This window comes from Pavona decussata, unplaced genomic scaffold (assembly GCF_977016875.1).
Source record: "Pavona decussata unplaced genomic scaffold, jaPavDecu1.1 SCAFFOLD_26, whole genome shotgun sequence".
NCBI classification, from domain to species: Eukaryota; Metazoa; Cnidaria; class Anthozoa; order Scleractinia; family Agariciidae; genus Pavona; species Pavona decussata.
Window position 1 is genome coordinate 1,483,386 of NW_028145449.1, and position 26,184 is coordinate 1,509,569.

General features: G+C 39.4%; 4 protein-coding genes across 6 annotated transcripts in view; 2 read left to right on the forward strand and 2 right to left on the reverse strand.

Moving 5' to 3' along the window:
* LOC146485455 (WD repeat-containing protein 35-like) overlaps positions 1–5,506 on the reverse strand; it is a 42,380-nt gene extending 36,874 nt beyond the window's left edge. For all 3 annotated transcript variants that reach the window (XM_085103408.1, XM_085103406.1, XM_085103407.1), the window contains exons 1-7: positions 5,347–5,506; positions 5,093–5,210; positions 4,754–4,828; positions 2,424–2,516; positions 1,470–1,571; positions 742–902; positions 246–310 (exon numbers count right to left, since the gene is read on the reverse strand). In XM_085103408.1, coding sequence (XP_084959534.1) covers positions 246–310; positions 742–902; positions 1,470–1,571; positions 2,424–2,516; positions 4,754–4,828; positions 5,093–5,210; positions 5,347–5,370 — 638 coding nt within the window. In that variant the 5' untranslated portion in view covers positions 5,371–5,506. The remainder of the gene's footprint in view (positions 1–245; positions 311–741; positions 903–1,469; positions 1,572–2,423; positions 2,517–4,753; positions 4,829–5,092; positions 5,211–5,346) is intronic.
* Positions 1–26,184, forward strand: part of LOC146485444 (extracellular calcium-sensing receptor-like) — a 175,686-nt gene that overhangs the window by 149,314 nt on the left and 188 nt on the right. The gene's annotated exons all lie outside the window — the stretch shown is intronic.
* LOC146485456 (uncharacterized) lies at positions 5,541–10,601 on the forward strand. The gene is made up of 6 exons (XM_085103489.1): positions 5,541–5,604; positions 6,434–6,529; positions 7,582–7,710; positions 8,256–8,310; positions 8,580–8,678; positions 9,663–10,601. The coding sequence occupies exons 1-6, from the start codon at positions 5,563–5,565 to the stop codon at positions 10,232–10,234; spliced, it is 993 nt and encodes a 330-aa protein (XP_084959615.1). The 5' UTR covers positions 5,541–5,562; the 3' UTR covers positions 10,235–10,601.
* Positions 11,503–24,352, reverse strand: LOC146485457 (RAD52 motif-containing protein 1-like). Its single transcript, XM_085103500.1, has 6 exons — positions 24,229–24,352; positions 23,813–23,891; positions 22,079–22,221; positions 15,364–15,486; positions 14,288–14,447; positions 11,503–12,538 (listed from the first exon to the last, which is right to left on the reverse strand). Exons 1-6 carry the CDS (start codon positions 24,337–24,339, stop codon positions 12,231–12,233), a joined length of 924 nt encoding a protein of 307 aa, XP_084959626.1. The 5' UTR covers positions 24,340–24,352; the 3' UTR covers positions 11,503–12,230.

Below are 26,184 nucleotides of genomic sequence, written 5' to 3' on the forward strand. Positions count from 1 at the left end.
AAGTTCATTGTAATTTGGTTCTCGTCCCTGCCCCAAGGGTTTTTCTCTGGGTAATCTGGTTTTCCTCCCTCCACAAAAACCAAAATTCCCAAATTCCAATTTGACCTGGAAACAGTGGCTGAAAGAGCCACTCTGTGGAAACCACTGAAATTCCAGTTTTATTTATTTAATTTTTTAATTAAAAGGTTTGCCCATGTTCTTTAAATTTTAATTGCTTTGTTTTGTTTCATTCTTTCACTACCTACCACTCTATCCCAGCTATCTTAACAGCTCCTGTCACATTAGTAAGGCAGTACAGTGTCATCTTTGTCTGAAAACAAATGTACAATATGGCTAAATTATACAGTCCATGAAAGCAGCTACAAATGAACGTTGTTGTTGTTGTTGCAAAATAATTAACACATTACTACAGGTGTATCATCCCTGTAAAGATCTTTTGAGTGTTCTAGCATCCGCATAATTTCATTCAATGTAGAAAGAATGCACTCCTAATTGCGTCTAAAGTTGTGATTGTATGGGACCAGTGCAAAATCTCCCACTGGAGTGAGTCATACGGTACCAGTGTGAGGTCATCCCAGACACTGGGCATGACTAACCGGATCGAGATTTTCATTCTGGTACAAAAAATCATTGTGATGTCAAGAAAACACGGTATGACTGTTTGTTCCAGCATGAAATCACTCTCCCGGGAGTCTAGAATGGGTAGTGCATGTGTAAAAGGATCTTAGACTTAGTACTTACACAGAAATTCCCTGTGTTATCAAAAATCTGCACTTCACCATTGCTGATCCCAAATATAATATTCTTTCCATCTGGAGACCACTCAACATTATTGAGCTGTAGACCCTTTAGTTCTTTTCCCCAAATCCTGTTGCCGTCAACAGAGCCTACAATCACAGCACCTATAGTACAAGAATTTTATCAACAATAAGAAATAAATGATGAATGAATCATTAAATCCACCAATCACAGCTCACGAACATGACCTTTTGACCCTAGTGAGCCAAACATTTTTGTTTCCTATGAGGTCCTCTGCAGTGATTGACCGCAATGAAAAGCATAATGGTTGGAGTCCGCGTGTTATTGAAAGGCAAATTAAAGTAAATTTAAAAATAACAATTACAGGCTTGAAAGAACTGAATAGTGTCAGTAAGGTTATGGAGGAAAGAGTTGAGCAAACTGCCTTGCAATGCGATTAGCTCAGCTGTTTCATCACTTGTGCGGTTGAGTTTTCATGAGTTTTTCACCTTTCAAGGCCATGAGGAAAATATCTGTTGTGTTTGATATTTGAGATTTTGCCTGCCCTCGCGAGGCAAAATTCTCATGAAAACTCAACCGCACACTTGAGGAAACAGCTGAGCTGATTTCTTCGCATAGCCTCACGATGCCTCGTAAGGCAGTTTGCTCAGCTCTTTCCTCAAGTGTGCAGCAGGCATTACTGACAAACCGTGAAAATGAGAGGGCCTTACCATCTTCATAGACGATGCAGATCCTCTGTCCATCTGCATTCCATTTCATGTCGCGCACCACACTCCTGTTCCGGTTGTTGATCATCTCTTCATACCAAGATCCTGTACGTGTGTTGTTACATGAAAATTAATTATCCTCTAAAAGGTGCTGCATCCTAATGATGCACATGAGAATATTAAGTGACTTTCACTTTCCATGAATCACAGTCTAAAAGCCCTACACTACAATGTATATTAACAATCTCTTACATCTTATATTCACTGTGGCATTTGTAATCGTAATTAGACTGTTTTGTGCATACCACAGATTATTAATTAAAAACTGGATAAGTATTGTATACACTGTAATACAATTTCACGGATTTGATTGGCTTAGTGACCACAGTATATGAGCCATTATACCATGCCCAAAAAATAGCGACCATTAAATTGTCTTCTGGTTGTTCTTGCAAAGCAAAATCAGTAAGATCTAGCAATACATGTATTTCTTGTTTGTTTTCAATAAAACAATTATTCCACTTATGCTTTAATATCCAAAAACAATTGTTGGATACGAGATGATTATAGCCAAATTATGCAGCACTTAACGTGCCTCGTTGGCTATCTATCATCTCATGTCCAATGCACGCTTATTGTTAAAAAGCCCATTTCTGAGTCGTTTGAACCTCATTATCAAAGTTCAGTTCCATGTGAATTCTACATTGTATACGCACTTGCTTTTTTCAAAATAGTTGAATTAAACAAAGAACATCACAAGAATTCTCAAAAGTGAACAACTATGTATTATAATCAATATTATTATTATTATTATTATTATTATATATATATTTATATTATTAATATTAATTATTACTATTATTATTATTTATTATTATTATTATTATTATTATTATTATTATTATTATTATTATTATTATTATTATTATTATTATTATTATTAATCACACAACAAACCTTTGTACAGAATCCAGACAATAATAAGGCCATACTGATCACTGGTGGTCAACTTTTGAAATTGTTCATTCCATGTTACTACTTGTACAGCACCTGGTATCAGCAAAGGATACACTGTAAGTTTCATGTCAGGTTTTGACAGCTTTAAAGCTTAGCTTAACAACTTCAGTGTTCGAGCTAGTCTGAAATTTCAGCCATCTCCTCCCCCTAACCCACAAGGGGGCGCATGACATTTCAGACTATGTTCAAGCAAGAAAAAAGCGAACCAATCAAAAACCTTAATTGGTGTGGTGTTGTGCAACCAGCAATGTCATAATTAGCATTGTAAAAAGCATTATAAGGGATCACACTGTCCAGTGTTGGGTCATTCACAAAGTTTGCTTGTTGGACCAGTCTTTTTAAATGTTTTGTATGACAAACATGATGTTGGACGAAAATGTTTGATCATTATTTTGTCTGAGGATTAAATATCCCTAAATATGATGTTCAAGTCAGAAAAATAGTGTGCAGTACCAGAAAATATCAATATCCCCCCCAGGGAAGACCACTTCCCTTCCCTAGGAATTTCTGATTATCTATGGTAAGGGTGGGTATGGATTTTTTTCTGGAACTGCGCAGTAAATAATCCGTGGGGTAGTGGAGAAATCTTAGCAAAAGCAATAATGTTACTACAGTACCGCCTAGAACTATAGACCCATTTGCCGCGTCGTTGCCGCGGGACCTACTCGCGGGTTTCTCTCGGTATTCCCGCAGTAGGACGCTTTTTTACCTAGGTTCGGTTGCGGTATGGCTCCAAAGTTGCCGCGGGAAAGTTCACCTAGGTAAAACCTCGGTAAAGAAAAGACACGGTAGAGTTTGAATACGCTTTTGTCTACTTTGCTTTGTGGTTTGGTTCGTCAGCTTCTAATGGCAAAATCGCACCGAAGAACATTAACTAGGGATGACGATCATTTGCGATACGCATACGATTCTCGGCCCTTGAAGGCTTGAACCAATTTTAAAGAAAATGAGAATCTGTTTTCGAGTATCCGACCACATTTGAAAAATCCTTTGAGGAAGATTCTGATTTAATATCTCAAAACTCGGTATACCCAAAATATTTGAAGACTTCTTGTGGATAATGCGCAATATTCACTATCGAAGCTTCGAAGCGTGCAGATTTGCTCAAGAAAAAACAAGCAAACTTGAATTTTCGACACAGTCTGACGAATCAGAAGCACCGGTTCCCACGAGTGCAAAGCAAACGTCAAACTTGCTCCTATGCAAATTACGGTTAATTTACAAGACGTTCGCCCCGTTGCTTGTATCGAAATGAACAAATTAAGAAAACTAAATTTTAAAAAAGGGATTTTTTATGACAATTCAGCGAACTCTCTTTCGTAAACTTACACTGAGTGTTTTGAAAAGCAGGTAAATCAACGTACACGTATTTCACTGCGTATTTAACATACCCTCGGAGATACACGTAACAAGCTTCTTTCAAGTGTTGGATTGTTAGTTACTTTTATTATCTCTGAAAAGACGGAATACAAACATTTGCCGAGGCAAAGATTCAGGATTTCAATATTTGAATTATTACGCGAACTAACCAACGCCATTTTGACTTCGAATTACTCCTTCGATTAAGCACCGATTCTTCACACCTCGAACACTTGCAGTATAAATGCCTTCACTCACGCTAACGCTTATTTTAGAAATGCAACCAGTCCCCATTGTTCTTTCCCGCGGCACGCCTTGTCTTTTCGCCCGCGGCAAATTTACCGCGGCACACTGTACCTCGTCTTCACCGCGGAACGACCGTGTTTTCACCTAGGTGGACGCGCGGCTACTACCCGCGGTAAAGACGAGGTATGCCCTAGTCCTGATGGGTCAGTAGTTCCAGGCGGTACTGTATGTGTCCAGTCAATAGACCATTTCCGAGTTGTTGTGAAAGTAAGGCTAAGTGCAAAGCTTTTCATGTTGAAAAGATGTTTTCTTTGCATGTGAATGAAGTTTGCACTTAGTCTTGCTTATGTAATAATAAGGTTCAAAGCAACTCAGAAATGGCCTATTATCCCAAAGACAGTAAGTCAGTGCCATAGAGAAGTGTACACTTTATTTAAGAGACTTTACACTGCATTGCTGAACATTGTTGACAGGAAGTCACATGAAATTTGGCCAACACAAGCCAACCTGACAGGCTGCCTACCTTTGAGAGATGTCTGCATGATTACAAAGGAAAAGTCACCTCTCTCAGGCAGACAACATTAGGTAATGGATGGTTTTGGCTGAATTGTTGCAACTTGGAAAGTATTCATTGTAGCATTATAAAGAATTGATTTTGTACTCACCGGTATGTCCATCAAGGTTTTGATTCATTGAGAGATTACTTGGAGCAGCGAGACCCCTGACTTTGGCATCTTTCCCTGGAAAATTTAATAATAAATAAATGCAATATCCATTTGTATACGGTACAGAAAGCTTTATACCATCTGATGAATCGGTTCAACAACAAGTACCAATTTACACATTTACAATTTGTGGGTCAATTTCTTTTACTGTTGCTGCCTAGCACAAGGTGAAAATCAGCCTGATTCCAAAAATCCCAGGCTGCATTTTACATAGGTTACGTGGAAGATCTTTGGCACACGATCACAAGCCGGCTACGTACAAGGTAGTCATTTACGTACCTTGCTGTGTCTCTAACTTGAGTACTTTCAGAAGGCCATCCTCTCCGCCACAAGCTATATAACCTTGCTCCCGATTCCACGCCAAACATCTCAGCTTTATGTTATTTGGTATCGCAATCTAGGAATCAGGAAAATATCTGAGTTACTGTTGTTGAAAGCTTGTTCAGAAAAAAAAATTCACCTTGACAACAAACATGGACGTAAACAAACTTTCACACCACAATTTCCAAGCCAAAACAAAGTAGGAAACCCACCTTTTTGCTCAGATAAATAAACATGGTCCTAAGGTAGTCTCCAGGATACTTTTTAGGCGTAGATTTCGCTTTTTCTGCCTAGAATTTTAGCGACAATTAGGCTGTCTATCAGCCTCCGCCATCTTATGAAAAATAAAACCCATGGTGCATTTCGAGTAGATGTGGAAGAAGGCGACGTTTCACCATTTCTTACACAAAGGCGAAAATAAAGCAAACATGGCGGCCAAGATGGCGGTCGCTGGATTGCGATCACGATGGGTATGCTGCTTTCTATTTTTCGCGTATTTTAAGTCTTAACTAATTATAAAATATACTTTAAGGGTGATGACTGCTTCGCAAAGGTATAATCTGGAAGCAAGCAGAAACATTTACAGTACAAAATTCACCGCGGCCACCCCAATATTTTCAGGGAGTAATCAAGCCTTAATATTATTATCAGTTCAGCGAAGCTTTGAATACACACAAACTCTTGCTGTATTAAAACAGATAGCTCTAAACACTAAGAATGGGACGCACAAAATGTCCAGTCCTATTTTTGAAAGCCACTTAACAAGATTCTCTTTGCATGTAAACAGCTGTGCTCAGTACAACGTCCGCCTACATTGTATCTATGCCTTGTTATTACAATGAGATAAAATGAATAAGCGTAACAAGACGATGCCTACATAGCCACGCATCCAGCTTTTTAAAGGGTACACCATTAAAGTGGGCGGGTATTCTGCAATGACTCCCCACCCCCCACCCCCACTCCTCCCTCTCACTAAATCAAATAGCATGCTTGACCATGCACTGACTTTGTCCCAAATCTTTGGTCCTTTTTTAACAGTGCTCTTGTATCCGTCGTCGTGTTCTTATCTTCCTTCTTGATTTCATCTTGTAAAATAATGACTAAGGAGACCTAATTAATATAAGCTTCTTAGTTTCCTTTAGGTCTCCTCGCCATTGTTACATCTTTTTTTCTATCCTTTTTTTGTTTACATTATATTTGTGGTGTGGCAAAATAAATAAACTAAACTAAAATCTTGAAAGCTCTACTGCATTCTGTGTGTTATAATTTATTATATCTTCATTTCCATTATTACAACAGAGGAGCCATTTGTTGGTTGCTGTCTCAGTCCCAGTCCTTGGTGCACCTTTTTTACCCGTGGTCAAAGCTGGTTCTATGAAGGTCCATCCCAGAGAGGTAAAAATAATATTAAGACAATTCCAACATTTAACAATTATCCTGCGAATGCACGCAAAATATTGCCTGATACTTATTCGACGAGGCCGTAGGCCACCTTGGCTAAAATCAGGGGATTTTCCACAAGATCGAGCAGGATCATTGTTTTATTATTCAGCACATTGATAACAAAGCACATTGAGTTTTATTTCAAAAAAGATGGAGGCAATCTCTATTTTGTCATTTTTCTCCCCTACACACAAAACCACATAATGTGTCTAATTATAAATTGGGATAACAGATCTGTATATTAATTTTTCAGATTTTGTGAGCTTACATGTAGCAGTGGTAAACTGGGTTCAGTTGATTTAGCCCCTGCTTAAGTCTTGACTTTTTAAAATAATGGGCAATATTGCTGACACCGCACATATAGCTAGGCACATAGGCATGTTCTGCTTTGCGCACAAATTCATCATTGATTTTGGGGTAGGGGATTCAATTTCCTATTCTGTCCAAGATCGTACCTTCCAAATGTACCAGTTTCCTTACACAGGAACTTTTGCTACAAATTGTCTCAGGGTACCCTCACCCAAGTGCTCCCTCCCTTGAGAGGCTCCTTCATAAAAAAAAAGGAGCGAAAAGTCGAAAATGGGAAGAAAAGTGGAAATTGAGTAAAAGTGGGGGGGGGGGGTGGGGGGTAGGGAACGACGGGAAGAGTAAGAAAAGGGGAGTCTGTTTTCTCTCTTCTCCCTTCCCAGCATGCCTCATGCCCCTCATTATTTCACTCTCTCCAGTCACTTATTTGTCTCCGCTTGATCCCCACGCTCCTCTTTGTTTGCCTGCGCCAAAGAGGCGTTTGTGGAGGAGAGAGACCCAACTGAGGCCCATATACAAATGGTTACTGGCAACATTCTACTGGGTTCACCTTCTTCCCATTCAGGGGGTGTGGGGTGGAGGAGGGAGAGAAGCATTTACTCGTAGTTCATGTCACAGCAATTGGGTTACACTACAGCCATGCACTCACTTGTGGCCCATGTGTGACCTCACCATTCTTTTTGAACATTTAATTGCAGTTGGAAATTTATGATCCAGTTGAACAAACACAAGACAATACCAAGCCGAGTGAAGAGGAAGTCACTGAGTTTGAACAGAAGGTGTCTGTAGCAAGAAAGTTCGTCTGGGGATGGACTTCTAAAATAAAGGTGAAGAATCATGAAACATTCTGTTCACATAACTAGTGTATCAGAGATGTTACTAAAAGCCAGTTACCGGCAAATTTCACTGCCTGAAAGAGATGTTATCACCGGCTGAAATTCATAGAGGGCACAAATACTTGAGGCTAAGTTTAAAGGTGCACAGTTCAAAAGAGATGGCTGGGTTTATTAATGAGCCTGCTGAGGTTTTTCTCAGCTACATCCCTTAGTGACTCAAGAAATAACGTTGGAAGTATATTAATTGTCTTTAGGTTCTTCACTTTATGAACTTGAATTTGAGTTCCATAACTTAACCTTTATAAAATTAACAAAGTTTTGTTTAAGTTTGGAGAGACTCAATGCAGTTCAAGATTATTACAATTCCTAGTGTAAACTACAAGCCAATTACCCCCAGTAATTTCATAATTAGGTATGAATGTTTGGTTTAATCTGATAAGGTAATTTCACCACTGTAAAGAGATTTGAGTGCTGCTATTTCAAGTGTTAGTCCTTAAAGCACTAAAATGCTTCTTTTTTTTTCTTTCTTTTGACAGGAGGGCGTAGCAAAAGTCAGAAATACTTATTCATCAGTTGAAGAGAAATCATTAGGTATACAAATATTGCTTACAAATTTCCTTACAAATGAGTGTATGCAAAATTCCCTGACTCTTCCCTTACCTTGAAAAAAAAAATATTTCCCTGACTTTTCCTCTACTGTGGTTTCTTCAAAGCTTAATGGCTGTTCTCCGTGGCAGCTTGTCCATAGACTGCTGTAGTGAGAACAGAGTGATTTGCTATAAAGTGAATTAAACAATCTGCTTGTTGCATATGTTTGGTGTGGTATTGATTGCTTGATCAGTTGATTTTCATTTTTGTAGAGTTTGTTGAACTAATCCAGACAGACAGGGAGTTTCAAATGAAAGTTGGTGGAATAACTGCTGCTGTTTTGGGTGGCGCTGTGCTGGCAGGAAGGGGTCGTAAGTATAATTATGTAAATGCAAATCCAACGCATATAATGATTTCAGCTGAGATTAAATAATGAGTTATCATACCTGAGGGCATCTCAAACATAAGTACTTAACGCTAATAACTGTTTTGGATGTTTACTTTGTTACCAAAATGTAATCAAATTTTACTTTTGCATTACTTTTGGACATTTCCTCCAATCACAGCCGGGAGCCACCAAATAAACAGATTCAACAATTCACGCCATATCAGTTATCCCTCGTCGTTCATCCATTGCGAAGTCTGTCGAGCCAAACGGAATACACACAGTGTCAAAAATGGTCCTGCATTCTGTATTTGCTTTTCTCTGGTAGCAGGAATTTGCTATCTTCTTTCTCCTCAAACGAAATGTAGCTGCGACGTTGCGATGTCTCTGCCTCGCGGGTAAATCTTGTCTGCATGAGGAGAATTCAAGAAAGAAAGAAACATGACCTCTGCGACCAGCTTATAGTGGGGACTTTACGCAACCACGACGGCAACGCCAACGAAAACGTCATTTGAAAATACAAGTTCGTGGTACTTGTACTACTTTGCGCTTATTCCAATGCGTTCAACTTCTACAATGTGGCCGAACTATCCAGTAACAGAACTGGTGGGAACGGTCTTCAATGCAAGTTAGCACAGAGAACAAAAATTTACTGTCATGTGCTCACGCTCTCCATAAAACCTTGAGTTTGGGCATTTCACGTTGTTGTTTGGCGGAAGATGGCGACGAAATGTATCAAAATTTGTAATGCACGTGCACAGCATTGTTTAGCTCATTAAGCCCTTTCTTTATTGACTTTTTCGTTGCCGTTGGCGTCGTGTTTGCGTTGAGTCCCTAATTGCTTTGACCAATCGCATGGCTGTTTACGAAACGTGGTCGAGGATTTTCACAAATACTGTTATGGGAGGAACTAGTACGGAAAACGCTGGTACGAATCCGTTAAAAGTTATTTTAAATTTTTGTTTTCTAGGTCGGCCTATCAGGAGAATCTTCTATTCTGCGCTTTTGGGAACAACAGCTGCAGCGATCTGCTACCCAAAGTACGCTGTTGATGTAACACTGGCGAATTACGACAGAATCAAGGTGTTCACAAAGGAGCAGCTAAACACGTTTAACCAGAAGAGAGCAGAACAGCCTGCCATCAAGGAACTTGAAAATCCTGTTGAGGAAGCGGTAGTTTCTGAAAGTCAAGATAAACCTGTCGAAGAGGTGGCTGAAGTTACGAGTGTGAATCAGAATGAAGTCGAAGGTGATAAAGTGGGAGAAAACACGACACAGTCAGAGGTTGCAGTTGAAGAGAAGCCCAAGGCATCATTCTGGAGCAAGATTCCATTCGTAGATAAGATTATCGGCAGTAAAGAATCGGTCGTAAGTTCTGATGTGAGCTCCGTAGCATCCAGCAAGGAAGATAGCGCCACAGAGGATGAACCAACGAAAGATCAAGTGATAGTCCAAGAAGAGTCCACAAGTCAAGCCAATGTTCAAGGAGATATAGGGCAATCGAACCCGGAAGATAAGGACATGTATTCGACACGGTCATAAACAGTCGTGTTCACTGAACTTAGCTGATGTTACTCGAGACGATTTGCAACGAAATTTTTTAGCGCGAGACTGAGGCGCAGAAGGTTGATGCGTGTATCACAAGCAGGAAGACGATTTTCTGCGCAATTTTTTTTGGAGTTGAAGCTGTACGTTTTTGAAGACGATCCAAAAACTTCAGCTGTTGAAAATCGTCGTTTGAGGATCGTCTCGTGTAACATCACCTCTAAACTGAGCTGAGAAATGCGGAGGCCATTGGTGCCATATGCTTACTTCGAGAGATTTTAAACATAAGACAATGCTTGTGACATCAAGATCTTGTGTATATTTTTAATTTTCAAGTTTCAAATTAAACTGGGTCAATGATTTACTTTTTGTTAGTTGGTTTGATTTTTTTTCTTTGCGGTGTCCGAACAAACTTTATCACAGAGTAACATTAGGGAAGTAAGCAACGACGACGGCAACGTCAACGTCAACGACAACGCCGCAAAACAATAGGTTTAATGAGCAAAAACAATTGCTCTGCACGTGCGTTTTCAATTTTGGTACCATTATTTGCCGTCCTCTGCAAAACAACAACGTGAAATGACCAAATTCAAGGTTTTATGGAGAACGTGAACACGCGACGGGGAATTTTTCATTCTCTTTCTTAACTTGAACACCACTCCTACCAACTTGGTTCCTGGGTGGTTCGTCGTTTCTGTAGAAGTTGAACGAGTTGAAACAATCGCGAAGTAGCACGACTGAATGAAATAAAGTTATATTTTTAAGTGACGTTTCCGTTGGCGTTGCCGTCGCCGCTGCTTAAGTTCCCTAATTCTGCAACACGAGTTCTTAGGTTAACGATCTGTCCCCGTTTTTGTTTCGCTTGGTAAGCCACTCTCGTAGTCATCCATTGGATGAGAAAGGGGTGGAAGTTTTGGGAACCATAGTACGTAAAAAGCGGTTTCAACCGATTGTCGTAAAACAAAAACCAAAGTAATTACTCTGACCAATCTCAAAAGATGTAAACAGCGCAATGAACCAATCAGAATTCAAAGCAAATGCATGTAACCTGCGCCAAGCGCGGGAAAACGGGTGCGAGTATTAAAGGCACGATTGGTTTTGGTTTGACATCTTATTGGTTGAGAAAATGGCGCGAGTTTTATCAACCAATCACAGAGCGTAGTAATGCAAAACCAAAGCAAACACTCAGTTGAAAACTGCACTCACTGATCTCCTTGCCTACGTGTTTGATTGAGTAGTTTACATAAGGAGAAATTAGATAAACCCTAATATCAAAGAAGAAACTCTCCTATCTTGTCCCCATATTTTTATTACAAAAGCAGTGGGGAGAAGTTATTAAAATATCAAGAAAATTCACCTTGGGTGATCATATCCTTAATTCTCATGAACTCAGGGGTTGAATAAGCGTTGATATCACAAGGAGAAATTTGATGCTGATCACTGTTAGGGCTTAAAGGGTTAAACTAACATGGCGGTTGGTAGAGTCAAACAGACTTTCATCACTTGCTATAAAACCTCTCCATTTCAAAGAAGTTGTAATAGAACTTAAGGACGGTGCCTACTAACACCGAAGTATTTTTGTGCGGTTTATGACTATGCGGAAAAAGCAGATTTTAGCAAGGGCTATTGGAATCCAAAAAGAAAATTGGGGGTAACCATGCATTTTTTAGAGATAACTAAGCAATAATATCTCTACAAAGCGCCAAAATATAAAGCAGTGTATGGGATTTTTTTCCCTAAATTGAAGCTTAATTATCTCTAAAAAATGCCTGGTTACCCGCAATTTTCTTTTGAGATACCAAAAACATTTGCTAAGTTCTGCTTTCTCCGTATAGTTTTAAACCGCGCAAAAAATATTCCTGTACTAGTAGGCACCACCCATAGGAAACCCGAGTATCTCGAGATGCGCAGTAACAAGTAGGCACCGTCCTTAACTAGTGCTGGGAATCATACTTGCCCTCTCACTATATGAAATGAAAAAAGAAGGCTATAATCACGAGCTTATGACTTCTTCAAACGGAAATGAAGAGCTACTTGAGTTCTGAGGTTGAAGTTGCATCTCTTCGTCCTCGTCGGTACCACTACAGGGAATTTCTTCAATATAGTTTACATGAACTTTTCCATCCTCTCGCAGTTCATCTAAACTGCATTCAGCAATGTCTTGTTGGTTTATCTCTACTCCAACTTTGCCATTGTCCAAAGATACAATAATCACTCTTTTAAATGCATTTTCAAACGCATGTCTGTGAGCAAGTTTCTTGGCATATCCAAACAGCTCAAGCTTTTTAGTGGGGTCTTTCTCTGCAAACAACACAAAATGCATTTTTTCTAGTCACTAGGTAACAGAAACACTTCCTTTATTGGTGCCTACAGGGCATGATGGAAAAAGTCCATATTTAAGGGGAAGTATCATGGGGTGTTTCACCTCTTTTGATAAAAATAGTGAAATAAGACCTTCACTTAGCTACAAAATAATTTTAGAGGAACGAGACGAAAGAAATCAATTCAATTTGTTAAAGGAACAACTCGTGATCTGTTCTAGCGCATTTTGGAAACAAAAATGCCAGAACTTGAAAAACGTTAGCCTAACATTTTTCAAGTTTCAATCCATTGCGACCTTAACTGTCCATGTCCAGACAGAGGCATTAATCGACAATTTTATTGCAATGGAGCCATAATTTTTAACAAAATAGACAATTACTTTTTGTTTCTGTTGACTACAAATATTTTCGGGTTTTGAAATGACGAATCAAATTCGAGTGATACTTAACCAGAATGTTTTGTGTAGTATATGCACTCCTCTAAATGTATTTGCTCAAGGATATTCTGTGTACATGAGTCCATTGCCCAGTAAAGAAAACTCCATTAAAAAAGCTGAGGGTAAATACGACGAGGGGGTTAGTTTCTGATAGAGCGGTTTCTATTTGAGTGTCGTACAACCAAAACCAAAGTAATTACTCTGGCTAATGTAAACAAATGTAAACAACACAACGAGCCAATCCGAATTCGAAACAAATACACGTAACTGGCGCCAAGCGCGGGAAAACGCGTGTGGCCAAAACATGATTGGTTTTGGTTTGGATTCCCTTTGGTTGAGAAAGTGGCGCGAGTTTCGTTAACCAATCAGAGAGCGTAGTAATGCAAAAACCAAAGCAAACGCGAATTGCTTTCGATGCTCAATTGAAAACCACTCTACAAGAAATTGTGGTGCTGCGTTAATGAAGGAGTGAAAACAAAATGTTTAGTTTGGTCAAATGAGTTGAAAAGGTCATTTGGCCACCACAAGAAATTCAAGTGCTGATGTTTCAAGCCTTACGTCAGAGCAAACAAGCAGGCAGCTCAACTGCAAGGTAAGCAGCTCAGGACAATATCGCGCAAGGTTAGAAGGGCTAACGCTCGAAACGTCCGCACTCGAATCTCGAATCTCGTACCACTTGTACCTGCCTTTGGTGGATTTAACTAAAGCCAGTCTAAACAAGAAATTTAATGAGTGATGCCCGTCTATTCACCATAAAAAACCCTCCTACCAGGAAATTAATGAAAACCGTGATACTGCTAAGGGGCGTTTTACACGGACTTTGTCGCATGCGACAAGCTTACGACAGGCCTACGACACGAATTGCCTCGTGTAAATCAAACCTATAACTCGCTTACGACTGTTGTGTACGTCACAAAAAATGTCGTAGGATTTTAAAACATGTTTCATGATCCTACGACAATCGTAGGTATAGGCAATGTTGAATGACGAGAGTTGTGTGCGATTTTTTGCATCACGCGAGCAGGGCGCGCTCTAGAAATCGCATGCGACAGTCTTTAGCAAAAGTTGTACCATCTAACTCGGCCTTAAAAATGGTAGCTGATACCATGGCATGGACATGTCTAATACACAGCGGCTTTCAGTTGCTTTCATCTGTAAACCGTCTGCAGTTCTTGTCCCATCACGGAGAATTCGTGACAATCATTACCGTTAAAGATGAGGCTTTATCATGTACTAAATGCACAAATAGTTTCGAGTGGTACTTTGTATTGATGAATAGAAGCTGCACGCACCTCGTTGTATAACACCCCTGTCTCCACCATATCCAATGCCATCACAAAAGAAATCACATCCTTTAATTTCAAGCCTCACCACACACTTGAACAGAGCTAAACAATTTCTGATCTTTTCCTGACTATCACTGTTATCTGAATCTTCTTTAAGTCTCTCTATCTGCACAAAGAGATAAAATATTAAAGTAAGCTGTCATTCAATTGCCAGAAAGAAATTTATTAATAGACCGTTTTCAATTGAGTGTCAAAAGTAATTTCGCGTTTGCTTTGGTGTTGCTTGAGACTCTATGATTGGTTGGCAAAGTTCGCGCCATTTTCTCAACCAATGGGAAGCCAAACCAAAATCAATCGTGCTTGGTCGCACACGTTTTCCCGCGCTTGACGCAGGTTACTTACATGTATTTGCTTCGAGTTCTAATTGGCTCGTTGTGTTGTTTACATCTGTTGTGATTGGCCAGAGAAATCACTGGTTTTGGCTTTATGACACTCAATTTAAAACCGCTCTATATTGTGACTCAGGTGTACAACCCACTTAAAATGTTTCACTGTTGACAGTAGAACCATGAATCCGTCCTAAGTAAAGATACATATTCAATAGTCTATTGTGCAGTTCCAGAAAATAGACATACTCCCACCACGGAAAGTTGTTTGTTTTGTTTTGTTTCGTTTTGCGCCTCCCCTCCCCCCAGGAAATTCCAGTTTAGCTTCATACTTTGCTTCTAAAATTTTGGTTTTTAAGACGCCACTCCCCCTAGGAATTTCCAATGACCTTCCTTAGGGTGGGTGTGGAAGTTTTCTGGAACTGCACAATAGACTTTTGTCAAAGAACAATACTTAGGATACATCAACTGTTTCAATAAAATCAAATAATTGTGAATTGTTAGTAAAAAGTCTGCAGAAGCTTAGGGAAAGTAAATGAAAACAGCAACAACAACAAAAATGACATCAAGGTTCAGGGCCGAATTCTCTCAATTTGTTTAATTCTCTATAAGCCTCAGGACCACTTCAGTGAGCCAGAATTTTGCTATAAAAGTAACAATTGGTTTATAATTATTTTACGTCACATTTAATACTACCTGAACAATCCTTGTTGTCCACCCATTAAATCCAAAATAATGATTAGCAAGCTCAGTGCACTTTGCCATAAACAAAGGGTGCTCCGTTACTTCAGGGAATTTTTTACGCTGAGCAAATTGAACCTGAGAAAACAAAACAAACACTAGTCAGAGCTGTAGTAAGTTGGTAGCTAGCGTGCATTATCAGGCGCTACAACGGCAGCCTAACGAAGAGGAAAGATTGCGTGACGAGACAAAAGAGCGGCTGCGAGAAAGGCTATTACAAGGCTATATAGAGATGAATTGGGCGCGCGCGCGAAGCGAGGGAGTACACCGCCACTTCGCGCGTGCACCCGAATCTCCCATAATCCTCCCAACCTCGTTCCCAGGGTCCCATCTCGAGGGAGGAAGAGAGAGGGAGAGAGACCACCTTGGAAACGAGGTTCAATCCTCCCCTTTTCAAATCCTGCAACGCACGCTAATCCCCCAGTTTATAAATCGGAGAGGTGTTTTAATCTGTTCAACATTTTGACAGTCTGGGGAAAGTGTCAACTTTGAACGAATTTATGCGGGGTGTAGATTTCATGCATATTTATGGCATTTGGCGACAGCGTTCCCCGAGGAACATAGTGATGGGAAATTCTGAAATTTTACATAGAAATCTTACAATGATAAAAAAGGGAGAAGAAAGGAGGGAGACGAGAGGGGGGTGGGGAAGGACTATGCAACGTTTTGTTTTAATTTTGGCTTACTGTCAAGGAAGCATGACTTGGGTGGACCCGTGTTCAAAAATCCAGGTAGATATAAGAGTTTAAAAGTATGAAATTAATGAAGCCGATAGGTCAATAGCTTGATAGATTAAATGTCATTACTGCTCCTCGTCGCGTCTATTTTGCCAATCGGTTCTAGTATTTTGCCCTTGTCAATTAAATGGGCTTGACGAGCGTTTTGTACAGAGTCCCGGTTGGTATGTACTAGTTCCAAAGGGACGAGTTTTATGTCGTTTATAAGGAGCCCAGATACGTTCAAATGTACTGGGGGGATAGGGATGGCGCAGCAGCGAGCACTCGCCTCTCACCAATGTGGCCCGTATTCGATTCAACGTCATATGTAGGTTGAGTTTGTTGTTGGTTCTCGTCCCTGCTCCGAGGGTTTTTCTCCGGGTACTCCGGTTTTCCTCCCTCCACAAAAACCAACATTTCCAAATTCCAATTCGAGCCGGAAAAAGTGGAGAGGAGCCACTCCGTGGATTTCACTGAGATTCCCGTTTATGTTTTATTTATTTATTTTTTAAATGTTCTGAAACAGGAGTCAGGTTACCACGTTGCTAATTTTGGATGGAGCGGCGTTGTTCACAATGGCGTTCTTGCAGACGTTTACTGTTTCCCCAATGTGTTGGTAAGGTAAGTGACGTTTAGCCCATATTTTACATTCAATTGAATGGATAAGGTTCTTAGATGTACATGTTCGATTCAAGTGTCATTAATGTTTGTTTCTTCTCTAGCGGGTGAAAATATGTATGATTTTTGGCCTTCTTTTGAGAACGGACAAGTGAACCAGCGTGGGTGTCTATACAGTGGAATCTCGATTTATCTCTTTAACCCCTAATATCAAAGAACAAATTCTCCTATCTTGTCCCCATACTTTTCTTTTTAACGTACTGGGGAGAAATTATTAAAGTATCAAGAAAATTCACCTTGGGTGATCATATCCTTAATTCTCATGACCTCAGGGGTTGAATAAGCATTGATGTTACAAGGAGAAATTTGATGCTGGTCACTATTAGGGCTTAAAGGGCTAACGAGGTACCAAGGGACTGGGGAAATTGGTTCGTTATATCGAGGTTCTGTTGTATACATTTTAACAAAGGGTTCGAAAGAGGCGTTTTCTATGGTATGTTGTTCAAATTTCCCCATGAATATATATGTGTAGGAGGGAGCCAAACGGGTTCCTAAAGCCGTGTACTGAATTTGTAAGAAAGCTTGATTGTTGAAGGAGGAGTTGTCCTCGCTGAGGATCATTTGGATGAGGTTGTAGAGTCTTTAAAGCCGCCGTTACAAGTTGAAACTTTTAGCTGAAACTTGTGTGCAACGGCGCTGCGAAACAAGGTTCAGCAGGCGTTGCACCATGTAACATGGTCGGTTTGTGAAACTTTTTCGAACTTCCGTTGCGAGACAAGTTTCACGAAAAGTAGAACCGCTTTCTACTACTGCAACGGCTCGCAACGGTCGCACTGGTGAAAAAACAAGAGTTTCACCGTGTAACACGACATGGTGAAACTGGTCTCGTTCGCCGTTGTACACAAGTTTCAGCTAACAGTTTTAACGTGTAACGGCGGCTAAAGTGTGAAGTGATTTATCTTGATGCATGTTAAAGGCAGTGTCACCTATTTTTAGTGTCAGTTTGAATCACGGAAAAACAGATTTGTATTGATTGGAACATTAAAATAATGGTTCAATTTAGTTAAAAATAACCCTACTTGGGAACAGAAACTAGTATCAATCATTCTTGTTTACAGATTGCTAGGATGGGAATGGATTGCAACTTGAAAAAATTGGCCAATATTTCAAGTTCTTCCAACGAATTTTGGAGAAATTGCTACAACCTGATTATAGTATACTCTTCTACGGAGGAATCATTTCATATTTTCCTCCTAATGCTCTAAGAGCGATTTCACGTTAAAAAAGGGGTTCTTTGTCAAATATTTGAGCTCTTTTGGCCATTATACAGAATAATATCAGTGACAGTGCCTCTTTAAAGGGGAAGTATCACGCAAATTTGCTGTCATTTCAAAACCCAAAACTGTTTGTCTGTCAGCAGAAACACGAAATAATTGTCAAGTGTGTTATAAATTATCACCCCAGTGCAATAAAACTTTCCCTCTGGCCAAAGACAGAGTAGGTCGGTATGAATTGAAACTTGAAAAATGTTAGGCTAATATTTTTCAAGTTCTCGCATTTTTGTTTCCAAAATGCGCTTGAACAGATCACTAGTTGTTCCTTTCAAGAATTGAGTTGATTTTTTTCCTCTCGTCATTCTAGAATTTTTTGGCAGCTGATTGAAGGTCTTATTTCATCATTTTAAAAAAAATATATCAAAACCCCCATGATACTTTCCCTTTAAGAATATGACGACATGCTTTCCATTCAGTCTTCCTTGTGTCGAACAAAAACCAGGATCCGCGAGAGACGCGAAGAAGAGGCCAAGAGGAACGAAAACGAGGGGGGATTCTTACGGAACCTGGAACAGGCTAACAAAAACATCACCAAAAACTGCGGATTGCTCAGGAAACAGCCCCTTGTTTGATTTCAGTCATCAACGCAAGCGCAAGAATCATGAAGGATCGATTGGAGATTGAGTAAAACATTTTCAATAAATTAAACTTTTCGTTCAGGGACTGTGAGTGTGTTAGACACTAGACTTTTTCGAAACCTCCATGATGTACCTTGGAAAACCAGGAACATTTACTCATTTCGAAATTTCTTTCAACATTTATAATCAATAATTTAAGTGTGTTCCGCTTTCAAATGTGACGTCTGATAATATCATAATGAAACATTTCTTTTCACATAAATTTCACACTCGATGGACAAACTAATTTGAGTCATTTTCAAACCCTCCAAAACCTGGAAATTTTGGGTCACTTAGGCCGGTCACTATAGTAAGAACATACGTAAGAACCTTTTTGGTGCTAAAATATAAAGCCTATGTAAAGTTAATCCAGCAAAAAGTGGTCCGGCTGTTTCAATCTAGGCACTGCAAAATGAAGCCGAGTTTACGGATGGATGAATACATCGTCGTTGAAACATCACGTATTATTTTAGGACGCAGTGGCCTAACCGTAATTCATGGTAATTCTCAAAGTGTATTAATGTGCATAAGCAGAAGCTGATAAAGTGTGTTTTTGGAGTACAGCAGCATGGCTTGGCGGAAAGAGTCTCCACCCAGCCATACATTCTTAAAGTCAAGTCTTGGCACAATTCGAATATTACCTAAAATCTCAAGCTGACATTTTCAGAGAGTATTCCGTTTGTCAAGCTTGTTCGAGTTTTGGAGTGCTTTTTCTTCGTCGCTAATCTTTTCGCTTGTGCTGATGTTTGCTCTTAAGGCAGACACTGATGAACAAAGATTCTGTGATATGTGAACGTGGCTAATCGCTTTCAGACAACTTTAGAATTACGCGATCTCTTGAGGTATCTAATCTAGTCACGAGCCCGCAAACGAAATTAAACGAAGAAGATTCAAGAAAAATCTGTCGCCTTCCACAGGCTTTTAGGCAAAGTCCTTCCAACTTCAATGCAAACAATATTTTCAAACGCTTTTAGCAAACCCAAGTCCAGAATCTCCTTCATATTTATCCCGTAAGCGAAGTGAACAACTAAACCCTGGCCAACGATGCAGTTAGGTTGTGGCGCTTTGCTTGAATAATGGATTGACCACCAAATTTCATCGTCCATGATCTCTCCCGCCTGCATCATTCGCTTGAAGTCCACATTATCTACGTCAAGAAGAAGAAAATTAATGCTGAAACGTTCCCCTCTTCCAGTTGGATCCCTTCCACGAAACAGGTATCTATCTAACTGCTTTTTATGATAGTGATGCAAGAAAGCACGCAGCGCCACTTCGGCACAATCCGTCCGTCTCCAACCACAAGGCGCGTCTGTTGCATAATCGAACTTCAATCCCTTTGGATTCACACCTTCGTCGTCAAAAACGCCAATCTTCTGATGAAGCCAGTTACATCTCCAGTTGGTCACGATGTTGCCGTAGTGCAAAAAGCATTCACTGGCATTCTTGTTCTTCAACATGTTACCGAAAACGTTCGGGTGGAGGTAAACAATATCGTCGTCCATCTTGAAATAAACGTCCGACGGATTTCGAAGAAGACGTTGAAGGATAGCATAGTAAAACTTTGGAAAGATTGGGAACAAATTTGCGGGAACGTCTGGTTCATCCGCACGTTCTTTTAAATACATAAATTGAAAGGCCTCGTCTTTTAAAATTCTGTTAGCAGCAGTCACGAAGATTTTCAACTTGACATGTGTATCTTCCGTGTATCCAATCATAACCAATATCACTCTGTCAACTACACCACCGTTTTGTCGAAGCTCTCTGTAGAGGTAGGGCAAAAGAATTCGAAGGTACATCCAACGTCCGGTAAATACACAGGCATGAACGCGACCACGTTGAGGTCTGACACTTTCGCGTTTGGTCGTTTCTATAGTTGGTGTATCCGTATGAAGAACGGGTCTTATGTGAGCGACGTGGCTCAATGGGCAAGAGACATAGTGGTTGAAAAGCTCGTGCAGACAGCACGCTGCTACGAGAAGACCAATAAATTGACAAACTTTTGAATTCATCTTGGCGATTGCAGCATGTCGATGCAGCGACGACACCGAGCGTACGATTTACATGAATTTCAACTACACGGGCTGCTGCGTAAATTTAAAAGGGAAAATTCGTTTCCTAGTGACGGAGTTACTTGCTTATTGAGGTGCCGGGAACTCTAACTCAAGATCTTTAAGAGCGGCTCCCTGAGAATATCGAGAACTCACGGTCAAAACTGAAATTTCGGATTTCCTCATATTTTGTCAGAAGAATCCCTTTAGAGAACTATTTACGAAAATAACATTAAAACTTTCCAAAGATTTTTCGTTTTCGAGAATTCTGGCATAATGTGAAATGCCGTGATCGCGTCGCAGCCGGCGTTAAATTTTGACGAGATTTGGTGCATTTTCATATCGCTCGGGAAGGAAGACGGCTTGGCGTATTAAAACGATCTTTTGAAGTTAAGTTAGGCATCCTCCTGAAAATACGGTCTTAAGAAAATATTGCTGGAGGATTCTTATTTACATGCAGTTTTCAAAGTCCGAAGATTCCCACTTTCAGTATTTTCGTTAACACTGGAAATTGTCGCACATAAATTTTGGTCTGTGACACGTACTTTTCCTAAAGTGATGACGTCACAAAAACTAAATTTACGAAATTATGGGATTTGTTGAGATCTTTTGAAAGAGCATGATGAAAAATGCCTACTTGCCAAAAATCAGCATCTTATTACAATTTGGAGCTGAGATATTGGGACTTTTGTGTTCCAATCCTTCTAATTTTGTCTCTGTTCTAAACATTTGGAACTGAGACATAATTACAAGGATTTGTTTGGGGTCATGGGAGCATAATTACAATAAGATGCTGATTTTTAGCAAGTAGGCATTGTTCATCACTCTCTTTGCGAAAATAAATCCTATAATTTCAACAATTCAAATATTTGTGACATCACACTTTAGTACTCTATTAAAGGGAGGGGTCACATTTCAGCGCATGTGCATGAATCTAAATGCTTTTTTTCTCTTTCTTATCAACTTTATGGCCTTAAAAATCCCACTCACATGTACTTCAGTAATCACATTCTATAATTAGTCCAAGCAAAATGACTGATGACCAAAATTCACAGAAAATGCTAGTGGATTGTACTCATATTGTCGATATTGAATTTATTGTTGACCCGTAGGATTTATTCCACGGTTGATGTGTTTACAGTTATTTGCACGCAAAATAACGCAATCATATAAAAATTACCACCCAAGTTACCTATTCCCTTCCGGATCATTCATAAACAACGAATTAAATTAAACAGGCTTGGGTCATAGCAAGCAAAGGCGAAAAAGTATTTTGATTCATGGATATGCGCAGAACCGTGAACCCCTCCCTTTAAAACATGTTCAGGAAAACTGACCTTTAAAACTTGCCCATCTAGGAAGCGTCTTGCATTTATATTTTCTTTGGCCTTTTTTGCTGCTCTTGCTGAGTAGAACTTTACAAAGGCATAAGTGGAACTGTAGTTGAGGTTGGTGTTATTCACAGTTGTCTCATCAGAAGCTGAATTGAGATGTTTACAACAAAGTGAATGATAATACATGAATTTATTGTAGAGTCTTAATATGCAGAAATGTAGAGAATATCAGTGTAGATCAGCAGGGCCCGGTTGTTCAAAAGCCGATTAACGCTAATCCACAATTAAAAGTTAATCGAGGTTTTCATCATGCTCATTAAAAATGGGTTTAAAGGCTAATTTCAAGCTAAAGGTAAAGAAAAATCTAAGTCAAAGTTGAGGGACAAAAATCTTTTGGGAGAATCTTTATTGATTAGTAATTAAACTCGATTCAAAGTTCATGTTAATCCAGGATTAGCTTAATCGGGCTTTGAACAACTGGACCCAGAGTCACAACCAGCAGGTACAGTATTCGTTTTCCTAAAGAAAGAGAACAGTTCATAGCACACTGCTGCAATGCTCAAGGATGGTGCCACCTAATATTAGCAGGCACTGATGTTAAGAAACCTGTGTTTCTTGGGCCATCCTGAGACAAGCAGACGTATGCGCAGTAGCAAAAGTAGACACCACTTACATAACCAAGTAACAAGAACAGGGCATTCTTATTAAAGCTCTATTATTTTTAACCTCTGAGGAAAGGGGTTGTTAATTCTTTATTTCAAAGAGGGTGAGGTTATTAGAGATGGGGAAGGGGCTTATAGAGACTAGAGGGGTGGGGGGGAGAGATTATCCTTAATCATGAGGCTCATCAAACTCTCCCTAAAAAGTATGTTAAATTTTAAAATTGAAAACATACATGTAACTAACAGGTCTGAAGTATTGTTTCTGCTTTTCCTAAAATTTCAACCTCTGTGTTAATTCTTACCATACTTCATTACTGGAATGGGGAGAAGTTTTTGGGTCCAAAGACCATGGGTGGGGACATGAGGGTTTATTACAAAATCTGACTTTCAGTAGAGGGGTGAGGGAGGAGGGACACTGATTAGAGACAGGGGAGCTTTTATGGGATTTGCATAAGTTCCAGGGTGTACTCCATATACATGTATGTCAATGGTTAATTCTTCATCAAGTCTCAAGACTCTTCAAGACTCATCAAAACTCTTCATCAAGTCGACTTAGGTCAAGATGAATTGGACATGCCTCCCAAGCATTTTAAAGTTCTACACCAAGCAGCCACCAATGCGCCTATACCAGAAATGTTACATCAATGTCATGCCAAACTCATCCCCCAGACTCCCCATTCCTTTGTCTGTAGACCCGAAATCTTAGACCAGGAGAGACTTAACCCTGAATATTTTACAGTGCAACGAACTCAACCGAGGCCACTCAACATTGATCAGCCAATCATAGGTCACGTTTACAACAAAGAAGTCTGGCTTTGGTAGTTTGTAAACCAATAAAAAATGAGAACATTTCTTTAAATTTCAAAGTGTTGGTTTTTTCGGTGGCCCCGGTTGAGTTCGTTGCACTGTAAGATAACAACAGTTCATTTGAACGGTAGAAGTTTAAGAAAAGCCAAGGTAATTTTTCTAAAATGCAGCCTGGCATAAGTTTAAGTTAATTATTAAGCTTAAATAAGATTATTTGACAGTTATATAATTTTATAAGCATAAAGTTAATTTTAAACAATAAAGATACCTTCTGAATTATCTTTGGAATCGAATACTTGAACTTCGTACACTAGACCATACTTCGAAAATATCTGTAGCAGTTTAACCTGGTGAATGCATGAAAACGGCTTTAGTCTAACTTCAAAATATTTAAGCAGGTACAGGAAAAGTGATAGATGTCTTTTTCAGTCAATGACACAAGCAAACTCGGAAAAAGAAAATCCGAGTTCTCCCAAAAGGAGTCGAACCCAAGACTTTCCGATTACTAGTTCGGATGCTCTACCAATGAGCCACAAGAAACTCGTGGGAGCTAAGCCATGAAACCAGGTTCATGGGACAAACATCCTGCATAACTTCTCGGCTGTGTTCGACAACTGACTGAAAAAAATGCATCTACCACAACATCGCAATTCTTTAACAACCAGCAAAAGTTGTAAAACTTACTTGAATAGTTTCCTTGTCTAGATGTCTTGAAATGTTCGTTACATAAAGATTCACATCATTGTTATAAGGTCGAACAAACTCGATGAGTTCAACACTCGACAGATCCGCCATGTTTGTTTTGAACTTCCCGCGGCTGCGTTCTTGCTCAGCGGTATTTGTAGGAGACTTGTTTCTAGTCTTTTTCGGTGCGATTTTATTTTTTGTTTCGGGTCCTGGTGCCCGTTTCTCGAAAGTCCTGGTAACTTTAATACCGGGCCCGATAAGTGTCTGGTGTTAAATGTTTCTTAACAGAAGTCAATTTTTGTTAGCTTTGAATACTAAATTTTAAAATCTTATAATTCTATAAGTTACCGGGACTTTCGAGAGACGGGCCCCTGGGAGCGTCTTAGGGGTTTATTTCAGCCCCATGAGGGAAGTAGTAGTCTGGGCGCTTATTCAAGGGTGGGAGCTTATTATTTTCGCAACATTTTCAGTAAGCGAGGACATTTTTAGAGAATAACAAAACTAGGGATAACAAGGTTATTTCGCTTGAACAAGACAAAATAAAGTGCAAAAGCTAACATGAACAAGCCATAAACAATATAAAAGTTCATTGACTACCCAACCTCGTTCCCAGGGCTTTTCCCTTCTCGTGGGGAGAAGGGAAAAGCCCTAGGAACGAGGTTGATTGACTACCGTATCTAAAACCAATTTTGGAACACAACTGACGCTGACCGTGCTCCTCTTACTTCACACTGGGTTAGTACAGAAATGTTTTTCGTAGTGGGGCGGGGGGGGGGGGGGGTTGGGGGTGCGGATTGACCAAGTTTTCGGCTTTCAGAGTACGCGCTTATTCGAGGGTGGGCGGTTTATCGAAGAAGAAAGAAGAAGATACTTTTATTTAAAACAGGGTAATTCTTTCAGTAATTACAAAAAAAAACTGATTACCGTTATCAACGGAAGCCCTAATTACAACGTTAAAAATTCTAGAAATACTAAAACTAAAGGATCGCATATATCAAAACGATAGAAATATAAGACTATTAAAAAACCTACAAAACTACAAATTTTGATTAAAAACCATCCCTTCATGATAGAAAAATACCTTTTATGTTGACTCTAGTTTAGCTCTCGGTAGTCTAATGTGGTTGCTCTCTCTAGTAGTCCTTTCGATACAATCCTTATTGAGATTAAAATAATTAATAAAAAACTGCGGAAAAATGTTCTTCAGTACTTTTTTAACTAAGGCTAGAACATCTTTCTCTCGCGTAAATAAATATATACAGCACGCAGAAGTCATAAACAGGGATAAAAGCAAGAGGTGGGTGTAGGAGTTTTCAGGGCAAAAAAATGGCTTCTGATGCAAACCGACCCAGCTCCGGAAATTAGGATTTTTTTTTTTACAGTTACTGAGACCATAAAGAGCGTCTTGAGAATCCTAGAAAAGTCTCGGATGATGACGTCACAGTATCGAAATCGAAAACATCTAAATCGAAAACTATGGGTAAATATCGTACTCATATCGGTGAATTGGTATCGGATGACCCTTACTGCAGACCCAAAGTTGGATTCCCGAATAAAATGAAAAACACAACAGAAATACACAACTGTGATAATAAGTTTATTGTAGTAGTAAACTGCAAGCATTGACAAAACAAAATCACACTGTCTAATTCGACGCCACATACAGCATGTTGTTGCACTCCGGTAATAAATGCTAGTTTCATCAAACTTCGAATTAATTGAAAAAAGAAGGAGTATATTAAATGTTGCCTTCACACCCACATTGACAAAAACTCTCTGTTCGAAAGCACCGTGCTTTCTGAATCCCTGAAAAGAAAACGTAAAAAAAAAGATTAATTATAATATCTTAATTAACATTTTTAGCATGTTTCATAAATGATTAATATCCTAGCGCATCTTTGAGTTTATTTATTTATTTATTTGTTTATTTTGTAATTATTTTTTTTTTTTTTG

What these genes read in the sequence shown, in the direction of transcription:
- LOC146485456 (XM_085103489.1), top strand. Translation starts at nt 5,563, where the DNA reads ATGGCGGCCAAGATGGCGGTCGCTGGATTGCGATCACGATGG. An exon ending in TGAAGGTCCATCCCAGAGAG is followed by an intron (nt 6,530 to 7,581) that starts GTAAAAATAATA and finishes ATTTAATTGCAG; the next exon opens with TTGGAAATTTATGATCCAGT. An exon ending in TGTGCTGGCAGGAAGGGGTC is followed by an intron (nt 8,679 to 9,662) that starts GTAAGTATAATT and finishes TTTGTTTTCTAG; the next exon opens with GTCGGCCTATCAGGAGAATC.
- LOC146485457 (XM_085103500.1), bottom strand. Translation starts at nt 24,339, where the DNA reads ATGGCGGATCTGTCGAGTGTTGAACTCATCGAGTTTGTTCGACCTTAT. An exon ending in TAGACAAGGAAACTATTCAA is followed by an intron (nt 23,892 to 24,228) that starts GTAAGTTTTACA and finishes TGCATTCACCAG; the next exon opens with GTTAAACTGCTACAGATATT. An exon ending in TTCCAAAGATAATTCAGAAG is followed by an intron (nt 22,222 to 23,812) that starts GTATCTTTATTG and finishes ATCTCAATTCAG; the next exon opens with CTTCTGATGAGACAACTGTG.